Below are 18,968 nucleotides of genomic sequence, written 5' to 3' on the forward strand. Positions count from 1 at the left end.
TATTTTTTTGCTAACGACTGAGTGATAGTAGCTCAGGATGAGGAAAATGCTAATCTTTGAAAATTAAAAGAAGAATCTGAAAAAATGGGAACTTACTATTGTGAGTGACACCATACGGATTATATAGACAATAAAATTGGCCAGTGCAAGTGAGCAATAAAACAACTAAATGGTATCCTCTGGAACAAAGTGAAGCTGTGGATTTTTCAGGCTCGATCACATTAGAAATGACATAATCAGAGAGATTAGGAACATCAAAAGAACAACTATAGACTGAATAGAAAGGAGGAGCCTTCTCTCATTCAGTCACTTGTAATATATACCAGGCACGAGATGTCCAAAATGAAAATGGCAATGGACACCACATCAGAGAAGAATGTGTGCCAGACCTTTCTGAGATGTGGAAGGATGACATTACAGAAGCAATGGCAGTGAGAGGCCTCGATGAATGAGACTGAAACGACGAAAAATTTGGCTACGAGACTTGAGGACAACCACAGAAAACTCACTGTAATAGAGGGTGTTTAAAAAGTATCACTTATCCTTACAGGAGGTAGTACTGGTAAAAAGTACAATAATAAGTCCTATAAACATACATATGGAAACAAATAATTACTGAGATACAGGCAGTTTCTCTCCTGTTCAGAAAAGACAGCATTCAGTGATGTAGGCTGTCTTGCAGTTGACATTCATTTTTGACTGTCTTTTTGTTGTGCCTATCTGCAACTCAGCATCTCTGCTATACGGTGAGTAGCAACTTCCCTTTTCATAATGTTGTTACATTCCGTCCTGGATTTTCCATCATTTGATTCTTGCCTGAGAGCTTTTCTTCAATTTTAACCCAGTGGTGTTTTCCTTTGTTACTATTTTCTTATGCATTGTATACTCAATGTCCATCCTTTTTTCTGTGCTTTCCTGTGTTTCTCTTGTCACCTTACAAATTGCACTGCACGCTCCACTTACGACTGCACCGTATCGACCATCTTGGCCGCCCACAACAAACAGCTACAAGACCACACTCATTGTTGGTGCAGCAGCTTATGTCTCACATTACTCCAGCCGATATAATTAACCCTATACTTTCAAACTGATCACTCTAACTGCATCAATCTCCCGTATTTTCGTGTGTTACTTCCCGCACCTTTCCGGTGCCATAGGATCTTATATCTCATCCTACGAACTGCTGCCCATCTCCCAGTCCCTCTCTGCTCTATCCCAGTTCACGGCCACTAATCCCACCTCATCCAGTCACATCTTCTGTCCCCCTTCTTCACACTTATCCACCCTCAGACCGGCTACCCACAGTAGTATTTATTTTCATTATTTATTCTTTACTTTCATACTTGTGACTTCTCACCAATTTTAGCGAGTTTTCGCCTTTCGCTATCATCAAATCCTTCAGATTTCATCTTGTTTCCTCCTGTTGCATCCATTTCATTCCTTTTGTGAATTTTCACATGTATTTGAGTGTATGTTTGCAAAATTTTTAGGATGTAATTCTACACTATATATGTAATTTTTAACATTTTTTCCACCACCATGGATTCTTGTTCCTTCCATCTGCGTCAATACAGAAAAGTTTCCTTACCCCTAGCCAGATCCCAGGCGCACGTACTGTTCCTGCATTGTTGCTTAGCTCATGGAATCCTCCCAGATTGCCTTACCATCAAATTACCCATCTCGGGCTGCCACCACTCCTTCCGCAATGACCTCCACCTGTTCAGATTTCGCCAATCCTTAAGCCCTCACCGACATAGTCTTGCAAAACTATATCAACCAAACCCAAACCTCCTTGCAGTACCTCCTCTCCATCTGCAAAATTCCCATGCTACGCAATCCAAAATTCCTGGAACTCATAACACACATTGAAACTCAGGAACTTCAGCAACATGCACAATGCCACCTCAAAACAGACCAGTAACACAGTCGTGAACCTTTCCTCCAGATGCCTTAGCTCCACAGAAATATCAGTCCTTTACAAAGGCCTCACGTTTTGCCCCACTCCCAAATTCAATCATACAGGACTTGTTAAAGGCCTCTTCTCATTCTCCCAGTCCCTGTAGTGGAAACACTTTTTCGCCACCAACCCTACCAATGAGACTCAACCAAAGACCAATAATGAACCCTGGCCAACTCATTTCACTCCTCCATTCAACCGTGATTCACACCTACTGCCCCAAATCACCCCCTGTTAACTTTCCAGAATTTCTTAAACTTGTACCTTGCCTCACCATCATTCCCCAAATCCCTCAACATGCAAATTAACCTTACATCCACAGAAAGAACTGCAGTCCACCAACTAAAAACTGATCCTGATCTTATAATCCTACTTGCAGAAAATGCTCCACCACTGTTATTTTTAACTGCTGGGATTACTTGGCGGAAGGACTTTGCCAGCTGCCAGAAAGTTCCACTTACAAAATGTGCCACAGTGACCCCATTCCAGAAATCCAGCAGGATCTTCAGATTCTCCTCAAATCCTTGGGCGCATCCCAGAATCTCTCCCCGGAGTCCATCTCTCTACTCACCCTACCTTCTACATGCTTCCTAAAGTCCATAAACCCAACCATCCAGGATGCCCCATTGTGGCTGGTTACTGTGACCCCACTGAGAGAATCTCTGCTCTCGTAGACCAACACCTTCAACTGGAAACTACCCTCCTATATAAAAGATACCAACCATTTCCTCCACCGACTCTCCTCCACAGTTCCTGTCCTTTTACCACATGGTACCTTGCTTGTCACTATTGATGCCACTCTCCTTTGCACTAACATTCCTAATGCCCGTGGCCTTACCACCCCCTCTCCCCCCGCTTGCCCCCACTGTGCGTGCACATCACTCTTACCTACAGTGCAGCACTGAGACACACAAATCCGAATGAGAGTTAGCTTCTTTCACAAACGTACACATAGACAAAGCAATGCAATAAGCTGTGAACAATCACATTTACAAGGATGATGATGTAGTTGTGAAATTTAAAATTATCCTGTCAAGATTTCCATGAAATGATTTACAAGGAAAATAAAGTTATAGGTATAATGGGTTCACAGTCTGAGTGATATGACCAAAGTTATTGAATATCTTTTTGGTTTCCATCTCAGAAAAGTAGAAAATTGTTTATTTTGTTTAATGAAAAACATTTCCACATACAAATTTAGTGTATTTTGACAGAGGATTATCTTAGGATAACACTGAGCAATTAAGAAGACTCAGCACTTAGTTGCTATCATCATTGCCAAATTATAAAGCGGTTCACTAACAGTTTTTCTAGTTTAAACACATTTAAGGTTGATCTCAAAACAAATGGACTATAATTAACAAATTAGTTAATTATTAAAATGATTGAAAATGCGCAACTGACTATTTCTGTTTGAGATAAATTGTCCAGCTTTTAGGGCAAAATTTCCAGCTAAATATAATGCACAGTCTGGCTTTTCTCTTTTTGACTTGGCAGTCCTAGCTGAACAATATACTTGATGCTGCATTTCATCTAAAAAATGCTTAACAAGTTGTTTTAGCAACTTACAAAAACAGGATTATTCAGAACAAGGAAAAGGAGTTGTGGTATACCTCACATAGTTGTGGTTGACAGGCTTATGAGTCCATTCATTTTGTCTGACAAATTAACAGGAGCCGTTCATCACCAGTTTCAGCATGACAAAATTACTTGTGGTTGTGTAGAATGTTACCTTTGCAAGACAGACAATAGATGTGGGATATACACAATACCTCATTTCCTAAGCCTCGCATAGCAGCACCTGACACACAGCAGCTTCTGGGTTGCTGCCGCCTACTAGCATGACCTCCATGTTCACCTGACCTTAATCCAATATATTTCTGATAGTGGAATCCCTGTATCCCACATTCAACAATGTGCACGTGTTACAGAAGTGTGTCCCACATGTGAATAAATCTGAGGGCAAATGAGAGTGTATGCATGAGTTCATGAGTCTTTCAGGAAGAAGGCTAAAGGCTTGGATAGTAACCACAAAGAGCAGTTCCTGTAGTGTCAATAGACAAGTGGCTGTCATAGGACAGAAGTTCCAACATCTTAACAAGTATTTTTGCTGTATATATGTTTGGAGGACTTTTTTCAAACATCCTGTATAATGATACAAAACTGTGATGCAGACTTATCACACAACATACCTAGGATTAATGTTTATATCATCTGTATAAGAGGCTACAGTATCAAATAAAAAAAAGTACTGTAAACAAATTTATGTTAAAAGGTAGCACTATGTCTAGTTTGAAAGACAAAGAAGTTTACTTCTGCTGTTAAATTTAAATATGTTTCACTTGTGAAAATGAGTAATATCAAGCACTAATATGTTCATTTTCATTAAATTTAAGCCACTCTGCTATTTAATAGTCTGTAAATGCAAACTGTGAAGCTGTAAACAAATGTGAATTATATATACTGTAATAAATACACACCCCTGGCTACAGAACAACTCTTTCTGTTTGGTCTTTTAGATATTATTTATCTTGTATCTTATTGTTTTGGCATTCAGTTGACCAATTTCATCTCTGTTACTGTTTGTTGCATTTTCATTTGCCCCCTAAAATAATGAAAGAGCCAAATTCAATTTGTTCTTCTCCTTGTAGCTGTGGAATATAGTGGACACAAAGAGAAGTGTGCTCACATGTTTGTAACATATTTGATAATAAAACTAATAGAACATTACTGTAAAACCATTAACCCTTTCATATTCTGTTAATAAGAAGAAAGAGTATTACACAGGCAAAACAGTCATAAGATTTCTCCCACCAGTTTCAGCAGCAGTAGTAGTAGTAGAAAAAAGGTATACAAGAATACAGAGCTCATCAGCTGAATCATCCAACATAAATTCAACACAAACAGAGCCATTTATCTGTGTGACACGTATGGTTTCATTTAAAGTGTGACTTTAACATTTATCTTTAGATCCCATACATCATTTTAACTTATTTTGAATTTCTATAACATTAATGAAATTTGGACCTAATGTGACATTACAATAGATAATCAGAACTTTTTTAAGTCAAAAAGAGTAAGTCTCAAATCGAAAATGAGAGTTACACATAAACGTTGCCTTTTCGGGTAGCACAGTGCACGAGTGTCGGGCACTGAAGCGAAGCCCTGGCTTACCTGACGTTAGACCCGGAGTTCCTGCGGGCAAATTCTGCGAGGCTGTCGTACACCTCATGGTGGTTGGCAGTTACCAGACGCAGAATCCTGCCACTCACTTCCCACAGCCGAGTCATGACACGTGGCGTCGCGAGTGCCGTCGGCACGGGGCGGAGACTGGACAGGAGGCAACACAGGGCATTCACGTACGTCAGGCTCGATGTCAGCGGAGGCTGCAAATGCGTACAAAATCGTCAGTGGCTCGACTTCAAACTTAATCCGTGACTTGTGACCGCATCTGTAGCTGTGGTGCCTCAGATGGGGAAAATTCGTCAGAAGTGTAGATAACACTAGAAGTGTGCGAAGAATTAGTGAAAACGAACCGATGTTCAAAAGTTGGAGCATCTATACAGACATACTTGTTATGTTATTCGTATATCTAGTTGCACAGGTTCCCTCTCGAACAAGAATCTTCAGGGATGTGGGACAAGTGAATCCACAAACTAACACAGGAAAACACTTGTCAGAAACTTATTGTAGACCATCACTTAACTGATATACTCTGTATATGGTAGAAGTACAGAAAATAAACATACAAAGACTTCAGAAAAGAAGTCACACATTATTACAGCAGGCCAAGTAGCTTTCGTCGAATGCTGCGTTACAGTGACACAGATATATGACACTGTTTCTCAACATAGCCACCGAGCCTCTGTAAATGACAGTCGGAACATTCTATCAATCGTTCAGTACCTCATCAATACAAATCTGCTTCTTAGCCGTGAAACCATTCGAGAAACACCGTGCAAATGTCCTCGGCACCAAAAAAATACGGGTTTTCTGTGAATCAGTTGCTCAATTGCCTGTTAGCTACGGCCGATGACAACGGCCTTCCTTCCCGATAAGCGCGACCAAAATTGTGCGACCTCCATCAGATTTCATTATGGCTCGATGGACATTATGTTTGATCTGTACACCACCAGAATTTTATAGTGAACTTGTGTGTAACTTAGATGTTTTACCTACAAGAATCATATGGTCCTGCATACTTTAACTTTAGCTTATATTTCTAGTTGCCACACCATTTTGCTCAAACACTGTGTTGCACCTGTTACCCTGCAGTAGAACAATGTCTACAGAAAGTCCTGAAAATGTACTCTCTCCTGCCAAAAAGCCACTCTCTTTGTCCAACGGTCACAGCTTCCGTACGAGCCCTAATTTCCTCGCCTCGTCTTCGTGGTCCTTATGCAAAATGTTTGTCGGTGACAGTAGGATTGTTCTACAATCTATTAGAAGTGCCATTTCTTTAAACTTTCTCAATAGTGTTCTGTGAAAAGAATATTTTTGCCTCTGGAAAGTCACACTTGTGTCTGCAGAGAATTTATGAACTACGTGTCAATTGAACCTGCCAGTAACAAATCTAGCAGGCCGTTTCTGAATTGCTTCGATGTTTTCCTTTAATCTGACCCCAAACTTGAGCAGTTCTCAAGAATGTGATGCATCGGCATTACGTATGAAGTCTCTTATATAAATGAGCTACATTTCCCTAGAATTCTCCCAATAAATTGAACTCGATCATTTACTGTCCCTGTATCCACATTCCATTTCGAGTTGCTTTGCAACATTATGGCTGTATATTTATTCATCTGACTGAGTTCAGCAGCTCACACTAATACTGTTTTTCCTACTCGTCTGCACCAATCTATGTTTTCCTATGGTGACAGGAGGCTGCCATTCATCTCACCAAATAGAAATTCTGCCCAAGTCACTAGGACGTATACAGAATTTTGTCAAAGGGGGCTCCAATTTGTTGAAAAGGACCCTAGAAAGACTAATACTATTCATTTATTCTGAAAATTTCCGTAAAGAATGATAAATCATTTTATTCAACAATGATCCTGGAGTTCTCATCGAGCAGAGATATGATTTCGTTACTTAGAGAGATGTATTTAGGCAGACCACTAAGAAACATTCGTGCTTCAACCTCCATTCATCTTCCCAGGTCATTTTGCACTCTTTGTATTCCAGTCTGGGGTTGAGCTGAGGAAGTGATCAGGAATGTTTGTGACACCATGATTATTAACCACAGGACTTTTGGAATGAAGAGATCTCTGTTCAACAGCATAGCTAGAACAATTTTTGATGATGAAAGTGCAAAAGATCCAGAATTATTCAACCTTACACTTTCCCAAATGTCCTCATTTAAGTATGAATCTGCCATTTCTTACAACATAAGAAAGATAATTTCCTGTATTAAATAAAGTTCCAACAGACAAATGCACAGCATAAATGAGAAGAATTTTATTACTATTTATTTATCATATGGCTTTTAGTGCTGGGAGTCTCTGAAGAGATGCTCGGCTCACCTTCGGTGCAGCTCTTTTCATTTAAGCAGAGGGACTGCATCTTTAAGGAACTGAAATTTGTCAGCAAAGAAAGGTATTTGGAAGGAATTGGTTGTGACCTATAGTAACAGACCAACCCCGTCTTTACCTAAATTGGAAATGGGAAACCACAGGAAACCATTTTTAAACTGTTTCACCTCTCGAATTCAAGGACTGCTACCTGAACGGCTCAGCACACAGAGCTACCCCATACCAGCAGAGAATTTGGAAAAACTGGTTGTTATACATTGTTTTAACATAAAATAAAATGCATCACAACAAAAGATTGAAGTCTCAAATTGAATGTTTTTCCTTTCATTGTGCATGTTTAGTCATTTGATAGTGCACGAATGCTTGCACATTTTAAGAGTTAATTGTACATGGAATTGGTGGCTTCAGTTATTAAAGTAATACAATAGCATAAATAGATTTTGGATAAAAGGGGGAAGGAAGGATTCAGGGCATAAACAGCTCAGACAAATTCAAACAGCCCACTGAAAAATCTTTTAGAAACAAACATACTACAGATTGTACTGCCATCACATACTCCTTTCACTCTCCATAAACCCCTCCTCATCGACCCACATAAGAAATGCTTTTCAAAATTGAGTACTGCACAGATGACCAGGGGCAACTTTTTATTGTTTAGGCTACTAATGATAGAATGTCAAGCAAATATTTTAAAGAAATGCAACCATCACAATTTGGATGATATTTTTGTTGATCATTGTGATTTTTGGGTGACACAGACAAACTGAAGTGTACTTTCATGCACTGATTTTAATTTAATGTTATTTGTAATGGCATTTACTGTTGCACTGCCATGTAAAATACTGAAATATTGCAACCCAAAGTTCCGCCAGCCTCCAAATAACGAGTCCAGTGTTGTTGTAGATAGGTAGGTAGACAGACAGACAGACAGACAGACAGACAGACAGACAGATAAAAAGGTAATTAAGCTCTTATAGTAATGTGTACATATTTTTAACTTGCCACAATGCTAGCGAGTGAATCAAAAGCAGTTTTCTTCTTCTTTTTTGTTACAAACCTATCCATAATTAGTAACTATCACAATAGCACACAGCACAAAAACAATAAACGAAAGCACTTACATTAAATTCCACTGGAAGTAAGAACTGAACCGATTAACAAAACAACAACTGAGATCAAGCGAAGTTAACAACTGTCACAGTTAAAATAGGGATGGACGATAGCCAATAATGCTATGAGTATATAGACAGTTTTAAACTCTCATTGGCCTTGCTGACTATTGATAGTGCAATTCCCTTTTTCATGGTATAACTGAAAATCAAAATATCTTTCAGTTTCACTAAATGGCAACTAGGTCACGTGTAATTTCATTTAGGTGATGGGAGGGGTAGTCCAAACCCCCTGGGCCCACCCTGTGATTACGGGTCACTCAACATGTACACTTTCCTACACACTACGGCATCATATGCAAACAGTCACAGATTAGTGCTCATCCTACCTGTCAGTTTGTTTATGAATACTGAAAATAAGAATGGTCCCATTGCACTTCCCTGGGGCACCACTGGCAACACCCTTGTCTCTGATGAACACTGACTGGACAGGACAGCACACTGCCTTTTATTACTTAAAAAATCTTCAAGCTATTCACATATCACTTATGTGTGCTCAGACCTTCATTAAACATCTGCAGTGTAGCTCTGTGTCTAATGTGTTCCCGAAATGTAAGAATATGGAGTCTGCCTGTTGCCCTTTTATCCACAGTCCACAGGGTATCATGCGAGGAAAGGGCAAGTTGAGTTTCACATGAATGACGATTTCTAAATTTGTGAATATCTTAAGTCTGAAGACTGGTTTGATGCAGTTCTTCATGCTATTCAATCCTGTGCAAGCCTCTTCATCTCTGAATAGCTACTGCAATCTACATCCTTCCAAATCTGCTTACTATATGTGTCTCTTGGTCTCCCTCTATGATTTTTAGGTTCATGGCAAGCATAATCAATGCATAACCAATACACTGAGGTCAGTGTCCACATCTGCCCCTGGAAATGCCTTAGAATTTAAAATCTCATTCTGAAATCTCTGTCTTACAATTACATAATCAATCATGTCTGAGCTACATCTGTAATTAATTGATAGACTATATATACTAGGTCACAAATACAATTAAATAATAGTTATACATTTGTGAGGATATGGGGTTTGTGGGTAAAGCAGGTGGCAGACTTCAGTTTATTGTCAGAATACTGGAGCTGTGCAATCAGTATACAAAAGAGATTACTTACAAATCACTTGTTCGACCCATCCTAGAATATTGTTCAAGTGTGTGTGACCCATACCAGATAGGTTTAAAGGGGATACTGAACATATACAGAAAAGAGCAGCACGAATGGTCAACCTGAAGCATTGCATTGTCTCCAGGTCTCTCTTAATGTATGCTCTCTGAATTTTAACAGAAAATTTTCCCCGGATTCACACAACCTCTCTAGTAGCATCTGGCACTAGAGTTTGGTGAGTATCTCCATAATGCTCTCATGCTCACTGATAAACCTGTGATGAAATATGCCTCTCCTCTTGGGATTGTCTGTATCTCTTCTATTTATCCTAGCTGGTGAGGGCCCCAGTCTGATGAGCAGTAATGAAGGATCAGTTGAATAAGAGTTTTGTAAACCAGTCCTTTTGAGCATGAATTATACACTACCGGCCATGAAAATTGCTACACCAAGAAGAAATGCAGATGATAAACAGGTATTCATTGGACAAATATATTATACTAGAACTGACATGTGATTACATTTTCATGCAATTTGGGTGCATAGATCCTGAGGAATCAGTACCCAGAACAACCACTTCTGGCCGTAATAATGGCCTTGATACACCTGGGCATTGAGTCAAACAGAGCTTGGATGGTGTGTACAGGTACAGCTGCACATGCAGCTTCAACACGATAACACAGTTCATCGAGAGTAGTGACTGGCGTATTGTGACGAGCCAGTTTTCATTTGGTGAGAGATCTGGAGAATGTGCTGGCCAGGGCAGCAGTCGAACATCTTATGTATCCAGAAAGGCCTGTAAAGGATCTGCAACATGCGGTCGTGCATTATCCTGCTGAAATGTAGGGTTTCGCATGGATTGAATGAAGGGTAGAGCTACGGGTCGTAACACATCTGAAATGTAACTTCCACTGTTCAAAGTGCCGTCAATGCGAACAAGAGGTGACCGAGACATGTAACTGATGGCACCCCATACCATCATGCTGGGTGATACGCCAGTATGGTGACGACGAATACATGCTTCTGATGTCGCCAAACATGGATGCGACCGTCATGATGCTGTAAACAGAACCTGGATTCATACCAAAAAATGACTTTTTGCCATTCGTGCACCCAGGTTCGTCATAGAGTACACCATCGCAGGTGCTCCTGTCTGTGATGCAGCGTCAATAGTAACCGCAGCCATGGTCTCCGAGCTGATAGTCCATGCTGCTGGAAACGTCGTCGAACTGTTCGTGCAGATGGTTGTTGTCTTGCAAACGTCCCCATCTGTTGACTCAGGGATCGAGACATGGCTGCACGATCTGTTACAGCCATGTGTATAAGATGCCTGTCATCTCGACTGCTAGTGATACGAAGCCGTTGGGATCCAGCACGCATTTTGTATTACCCTACTGAACCCACCAATTCCATATTCTGCTAACAGTAATTGGATTTCGGCAAACGCGAGCAGCAATGTTGCGATATGACCTTTATCAAATCCAACCTTTATCAAAGTCGGAAACGTGATGGTACGCATTTCTCCTTCTTACATGAGCCATCACGACAACGTTTCACCAGGCAATGCCAGTCAACTGGTGTTTGTGTATGAGAAATCGGTTGGAAACTTTCCTCATGTCAGCACATTGTAGGTGTCGCCACCGGTGCCAACCTTATGTGAATGATCTGAAAAGCTAATCATTTGCATACCACAGCATCTTCTTCCTGTCGTTAAATTTCACTTCTGCAGCATGTCATCTTCATGGTGTAGCAATTTTAATGGCCAGTAGTGTATTTATTTAGGCTTTCAGATTGGTATCTGCTTATCTTACAATTAATTTTACGTTACTGTTGCATTTCAGTACCACAAGATGGGTACTCCTAAATATATTGCTGTATTATTTTTTCGAGCGACTTAACGATAATAATTTAATCAAACTGTAAAGGGCCTTTCCACCTTTTTCTCAACAGTTCATGTATATCTACACCTACATCTATAATGTGCAAACCTCCATGAGGTGAACGGCAGAGGGTACATCCCTTGTATCAGTTATTAGAGTTTCTTCCTGTTCCATTCATGTATGGAGTGCAGGAAGAATGGCTGTTTGAATGCCTCTGTGTGTGCAGTAATTATTCTAATCTTATCCTCATGATGTAAGTGATATGTAGGGGGTTGTAGTATATCCCTAGAGTATTCATTTAAAGCTGGTTCTTGAAACTTTTTCAATAGACTTTCTCAGAATAGTTTATGTCTGTCTTCAAGAGTCTGCCATTTCAGTCCCTTCAGTACCTCTGTGACACTCTCCCACAGATTAAACAAACATGTGACCATTCATGCTGCCCTTCTCTGTATATGTTCAGTATCCATTTTAGTCCTATCTGATATGGGTCCCACACACTTGAGCAATATTCTAGGATGGTTCGCACAAGTGATTTGTAAGCAATCTCTTTTGTTACCCGATTACACATCCCCAATATTCCACCAATTAACTGAAGTCTGCCACCTGCTTTACCCACAACTGAACCTTTGTACACATTTCATATTCACCCAAAGTGTTACATCCAGGTATTTGTATGAGTTGGCCAATTCCAACAGTGAGTCATTGATATTATAGTCATAGGACACTACATTTTTTCATTTTGTGAAGTGCACAATTTTACGTTTCTGAACATTTAGAGCCAGTTGCGAATCTCTGCACCATGTTGAAGTCTTATCAAGAACTGACTGAATATTTATGCAGCTTCTCTCAGATAGTACATCATTATAGATAACTGCATCATCTGCAAAAAGCCTGATTTTACTACTAATATTGTCTGTGAGGGCATTAATATGCAACACAAACAGCAACAGTCCCAACACTTTCCTGGGGCATATCGAAATTTACTTCTATGGGGTGACATAGGAAAACTGGAACATTTCCACAATCCAATAAAACTAGAGGTGATGAAGGAAAAATATTGCACTCATCGTAATTGAAACCTTACAACTTTGCTATTTATGAAACATTAATGGCATTTATCATTTTTTTAAAATTACGTCCTTTAGATGGCATCCGCCTGTACGAATACATTTGTGAAATCTGTTCAGATTCCTCACTGATTGCTGCAACATCTCAGCTGGGATACTGTGAACTGCATCCCAGATTCTCTGTTTTAACTCATTCAGGTTTCTTGGTTGAGCCGTGTAGACTTTGCTCTTGAGGTAGCCCCACAAGAAGAAATCACAAAGGATAAACCTGGTGATCTAGGGGACCAGGGAATGTTACCAAATCCTGAGATCACACACTTGCCAAACAATTCTCACACATATGCCACTGATTGCCACACATGTGTGATGTCGCTCCACCGTGTTGGAACCGGGCTTCTTGACCGTTTGGAAAGTTGTTCAATGCAGGTGTAATAAAAGTTTCTAACATCTTCACATAACGATTGGCTTGACACTTATTGTGTTTCCCCATTCATTTGCAAAAAAAATATGGTCTGATAATCCCATGTGGTGAAACACCACACCATACTGTCACTTTACTAGCGTGTAAAGGGCACACGTGAATGTCATTAGGATTTGTGTTTGCCCAATAATAGTAGTTCTGTTTATTCACATAAACTGTGAGATGAAAATGTGCCTCATCTGACATCCACAACTTGTTTAGAAACTCATCATAAATGTTTATTTTTGTTTCCATTTGTTGACAGAATCCTAATCGTAACCGGTAATCATTGTCCTACAATTGTTGCACCATCTGTAGTTTGTACGGATGAAATTTTAAATTGAGATGAAGAATTCCGTGAACACTCTGCTGGGACATGCCAACCATTGCTGCTCGCTTACAAATTGAATGCTGTGAGCTCCGCAAGACAGACTCACATACGACATCAATGTTCACTGGAGAATGCACCCTTCTTGGCTGTCCTATTGGTTTCTTCGTGATGGCAAATCCAGTCTCTTCAAAGTTATTAATCCAACATTTTATCACGTGTTTCAACAGAATGGCATACAATGTCCTAAATTATAAAAATATCGTAACTCCCTCTGCCTCACTACCAAAAGATCATTGTTTTTATAAAACATTTTTATGGCTAATGCATGCTGTTTTCCATTCCACTGATCCACGATTACTTATATAGTGGACTGTTTACTCATTAACTGCCACAAACCCGCAGTGCTGCCACCTGCCCGTGGCTGCCACTACTCATTTCACACATTCCCCTTATTCTGTGTCATCCTGTACATCTGACAGTGACTCTCCATTCAAGTAACATGCTGTGTTCTCCCTGCTAAAAAGTCCTCAATCCAGTCACAAATCTCACATTATACCCCATATGATCATACTTTAGACAATAAATGTAGGTGTGGTACTGAGTGAAACGATTTTCAGAAATCAAGAAACACTGCACCTGCATGGTTGCCTTGATCCGAAACTTTCAGTATGTCACGTGAGAAAAGTGTGAGTTGGGTTTCACATTATCAGTGTTTTCTAAAACCGTGCTGGCAGGCATTGAGGCGGTCATTCTGTTCAAGATACCTCATTATGTTTGAGATCTGAATAGGTTCCAAGATTTTACGATAAATTGGTGTCAAGAATATTGAACATTAGTTTTGTGGATCACTTCTACTACCATTCTTGTAGACAGGTATGACCTGCGCCATTTTCCAAGAACTGGGCATGGATTTTTGTTCATGGGATCTATGATAGATTATACATAGAAGAGGGACTAACCCAGCAATAAATTCATTACAGAAGCTGATACGGATTCCATCGGGGTCTGGATCTTTGTTCAGATTTAATTATTTCAGCCTTCTCTCAATACCACTGACATTAATACTGATTTCTTTCATCTTTTCAGTATTATGAGAATTAAATTGGGGCAATTCTCCTGGGTTCTCCTGCATAGAGGAACATTTGAAAAGAGAGTTCAGCATTTCAGCTTTTGCCTTGCTAACCTCAAATTTCAGTTCCTGTCTCATTCACGAGGGACAGGATCTAACTTTGATGCCACTAACAGCCTTTACATACAGTCAGAATTTCTTTGGATTTTGTGAAACATCATTTGACAATATTCTGCTATGATAGTCATTGAGGGCATCACACATTGCTCTTTTGACAGCCAAACATGTTTCATTCAGCATCTCTCTATCTATAGTCCAATACTTTATTTTATACCTATTATGCAGTAAACTCTGTTTCTTTAGAAGTTTCTTTACAATAACTGTACACCACGGACATTTCCACCCATTACGTATGAACTGTTCTACTGGGTACAATCTATCCATTGTATGATCAATTATTCTTTTAAACTTGAGCCAGACTTTCTCTACGTGCTACTGACCTGTGCTGAAAGTTTCAAGTTCCTCATTGAGATATGACATTACTGATCTTTTTGTCTAGTTTTCTGAACATATATGTCTTTCTGCTTGTTTTAGTTATCCTTTGTATTTTGGTAATCACTGTTGCCACAACTGCATCACGGTCACTGATACCAGTTTCAATGTGGAAATTCTCAAAGAGATCAGGTGTATTTGTTGCCATAAAATCCAATACATTTCCACCAGTGGGGTTCGTAAATATCTGTTCTAAGTAGTTTTCAGAGCAGGCATTTAATAAAGTTTCACATGATGTTTTATCACATCCACGAGTAACAAAATTTAATTTTCCCAATTAATTGTTGGATGATTACAGTCTCCACCAATGATTACAGTACGATTGGTGAACTTACATCCAATGAACGGAGGTTCTCTCTTAAGCTTTCAGTTACACCAGGAGATAAGTCTGAGGGCAATAGAAGGATCCAATTATCATTTTATGCCCACCCTGATACTGAGTCTTGGCCAAACAATCTCACTTGCAGCTTCAATTCCTGTCTTGGTGGATCTGAGTTTTTTAATTTACTGTGACAAATACACCACATCCATTTCCTATTTGCCTATCCTTTTGACAAACATTTAAATTTTGCCCAAAAATATCACTGCTATCAATTTCTGGTTCGAACGAGCTTTCTGTACCTAGTATCGTGTGAGCTTCACTACTTTTCACGAGTGCTTCAAACTCTAGCACTTTGTTACAAATGCTTCAGCATTTTACCATTAGGGTTTTAATACTTTTACCTGTGGGAGGCAAATCTTTCGATCTTACACTGATACTTCCGGGTTTATTACAGACGTCATTATCTGGACTGGATGGAGAGTTGCTCGATCTAAAAAAGCCTTGTGTGCTGCCTACACATAATCAGCTACCTGTGTAGCAGCCTCTAATGTGTAGTGCACACCTGACCTATTTAGGGGGATCCTACAGTTTTCAACCCTACGGTGCTAGTCGAGAAGGTCACCTCCCAGCTCATCGTAGAGTCTCCGGTTCAGTCCTTCCATTTGACTCGGAACCGAGGGACGACGATCAGTTCTGGGAACGGTGCTGCAAATTGTGAGCTTTGTTGAAACTCCATCTACAAGACCTATCTTTCAACCTTCTCTGCCAGTCACTGGAATGACCCAAGAATGACTTTGGAGCCGAGATGACAGGCATCACGTTTTTCAATGTTTACCACAATCTGCAGTCGGTTGCACCCCGTTTCCTCAATGGCTGCTGGAGTAGCCTCTTTAGTATGCTGAATGAGGCCCCCAGGCACACTCATTGAGGGCACCTGGTGTCCTTTCCTGTCCCTTGCTGCCATTTCCCTGAGGGGCACCATCATTCGCCATACTTTTGAACTGCCAATGATTAATAGACTCCTACCCCTTTTGCATTAGCCTCCTCCTGACACCAGATGAAACTGGTGAAGTGAGTCCCACCGACTGTCTCAGTTTCAGTGAAACACAGTACCTAAAACTTGTCAGTTAGGGGGATCGGTACAACACTCTCCCTGGTCCCTGTCCCCCTGTACGGGATGCCTAGATCTACCACTGATGTGCCACTTCCTGTCTAGTGGATTCTTTCTGCAGAGGAGACAAAATCCGCAGGAGAGGACAGTATTTGAGGTACCTCCGGTAAAGGTATCACAGGTACCAGACTCTCGGGAGCTCTTCCGAAATATCGATTCGCAGCAGCTGTCAATCATTTGATAGTAGCCGGGGCAACTTCCTGCTGCTTACAAAAGTCAACCGACTCGTGCCGTGTTTGGAAACGGCATTCACAGTGGGGCTGCATTGTGGCTGGTGCAATGTATTACATGGGAGTAAACAAAGAACTTTAAATTAAACCTGCCGATTATCTTTTAATCTGTTGAGCTAGAAAGTTGCTAATTCTCTATAAGAATTGAAGCAGATACACAAAACAAGATTTCTATTAAGGCGATGCAAAAACCTGTGGTAAAAGTTGTTTCCTAAATCATTTTCATGTTAATTATAGTTGTTAGCAAACTGAAAAACCGAATTAATTTATGATAAATGCAGGTAATATACAGGGCTACCCGAATTTAAAGCCAACGACCTTGCCGCAGTGGTAACACCGGTTCCCGTCAGGACACCGAAGTTAATCGCTGTCGGGCTCGGTCAGTACTCGGACGGGTGGCCGAGCACTGTCGGCGAGCGGGCTGCACTCGGCCCTCGTCAGGCAAATTGAGCAGCTACTCGATTCGGAAGAAGTGGCTCCGGTCACAAAAACTGACAACGGCCGGGAGAGAGGTACGCCGACTTCACGCCCCTCCGTATCCGCGTCCAGTAACGCCTACAGGTTGAGGATCACACACCAGTCGGTCAGTACCGAGCCTGTTCGGACAGAGTAACCTGACTTAAAGGGAAACTAGATGTAACACAAAATGTTAGTTAGAAAGTCTGCTACAGTAACTAAATCACAAACCCCGAATGCTTGTAGATTGTGCAAAGGTCAATGGTGCCTTCCAAAAATTCACAAATATGCACGTTTATTTACGTCGATATACAGTGAAATTCAGGGTGTCGTATATATTTCTCGGATTCCTCCCTGGGTCTACCAGTTGTCCTCCCAGTCAGCCCCACTCCGGGAACCTGCATCACTTTTGTTCACCAAAATGTGTAAGTTGCTGTCAAATTATGTCTGTAAATGTACGCATGTCATTGCAATGCACGTAGACTTCTATTGTTGTCAGCTCCACCATCCTACTGGACTCAGGTAGTTGAACGCTACGACCTCAGTCACAAATGTCAGTTTGTAATCGATGCCATCACAAATGATATTTTCACTCTGCAGCGGAGTGTGCGCCGATATGAAACTTCCTGACAGATTAAAACTGTGTGCCGGACTGAGACTCGAACTGGAAGAATTGAAGCTGTGGGGACGGGTCATGAGTCGTGCTCGGGTAGCTCAGTCGGTAGAGCATTTGCCCGCGAAAGGCAAAGGTCCCGAGTTCGAGTCTCGGTCCGGCACACAGTTTTAATCTGTCAGGAAGTTTCAATACCCACTACAATTCTTATGCCGATTCTATGAACCACGGTGACACCGTTCGAGTGGCTCCCAATGAGGAGCTACGTCAACACACACTGCAGTTCGAGAGTTCGTAATTGGCTGAAGCGATAAATATTGCTCGATCTTTCGAGGTATCTTGTGCTGCTGGTGATCAGATTAAGGCTAAATGTCATCTCGCCCCAGTGGCTCCTGTTCCCGGTCGTAGGGTGTCAGTCAGTTCTCGGCCAGGAAGGGGGGACGATGAGACGTGGCGACCGTACAAATGCGGACTCCGCACGACACTGGACAGTAACTGCAGCAATGGCAGCACTCAGCACTCCCATCTCGCCTGTACTGTTTCGTATGACGTGACGGGGCCGCACGCTATAAGTGTTCGGCAACTTGCAACGACTGTACGAGAAAAAGACATGTAGCATCTGTGTGTCATTCCCACCGTCCTCCACGTGGACATTAATTGTGTGTCTGTAATGCTTACAAATTGTTACAAACAAAGTGCACAAAAAACAAGTGGACACAGCTGCAGCCATGACTTTACTGAACTTACAAACTTAAATTTGTTTCCAGTTACTTGACGTTTGGAGAGTTACGACAGGCACATATTCCAATTTTGGGGCAATCTATGGCTCCCACTATGTATAAATGTGTGGTTTATGCCTTGACATTTTTGGTAGCTGGTACCAAAAATTTGTAGAGCCTGGATGCTTTCAGAGCTTTTGGTTTTTCCACTTTGGATATAGTGCAACTCGGTTCTGACCATGTCTCTTCCCATCAGTTAGATTCCCTGTGTTCTTAGTGCTTGTCTCTTTTCAGATGGGTTAGGTTGTGCAATTCATTTTGCAGCCCATGTTACCCTGACACT

The 18,968-nt window shown here is 40.9% G+C and overlaps 1 protein-coding gene and 1 non-coding gene across 2 annotated transcripts in view; one reads left to right on the forward strand and one right to left on the reverse strand.

Annotated features, from left to right (window-relative positions):
• The window catches only part of LOC126108402 (uncharacterized), a 142,630-nt gene that overhangs the window by 22,938 nt on the left and 100,724 nt on the right, over positions 1-18,968 (reverse strand). The window contains exon 5 of the mRNA XM_049913612.1: positions 5,132-5,343. Within this exon, the coding sequence (XP_049769569.1) occupies positions 5,132-5,343 (212 nt within the window). The remainder of the gene's footprint in view (positions 1-5,131; positions 5,344-18,968) is intronic.
• Trnas-cga (transfer RNA serine (anticodon CGA)) lies at positions 17,996-18,070 on the forward strand. Its single transcript has one exon. It is a non-coding gene; the product is annotated as a tRNA-Ser (tRNA).

This window comes from Schistocerca cancellata, chromosome 11 (genome assembly GCF_023864275.1).
Source record: "Schistocerca cancellata isolate TAMUIC-IGC-003103 chromosome 11, iqSchCanc2.1, whole genome shotgun sequence".
NCBI lineage: Eukaryota > Metazoa > Arthropoda > Insecta > Orthoptera > Acrididae > Schistocerca > Schistocerca cancellata.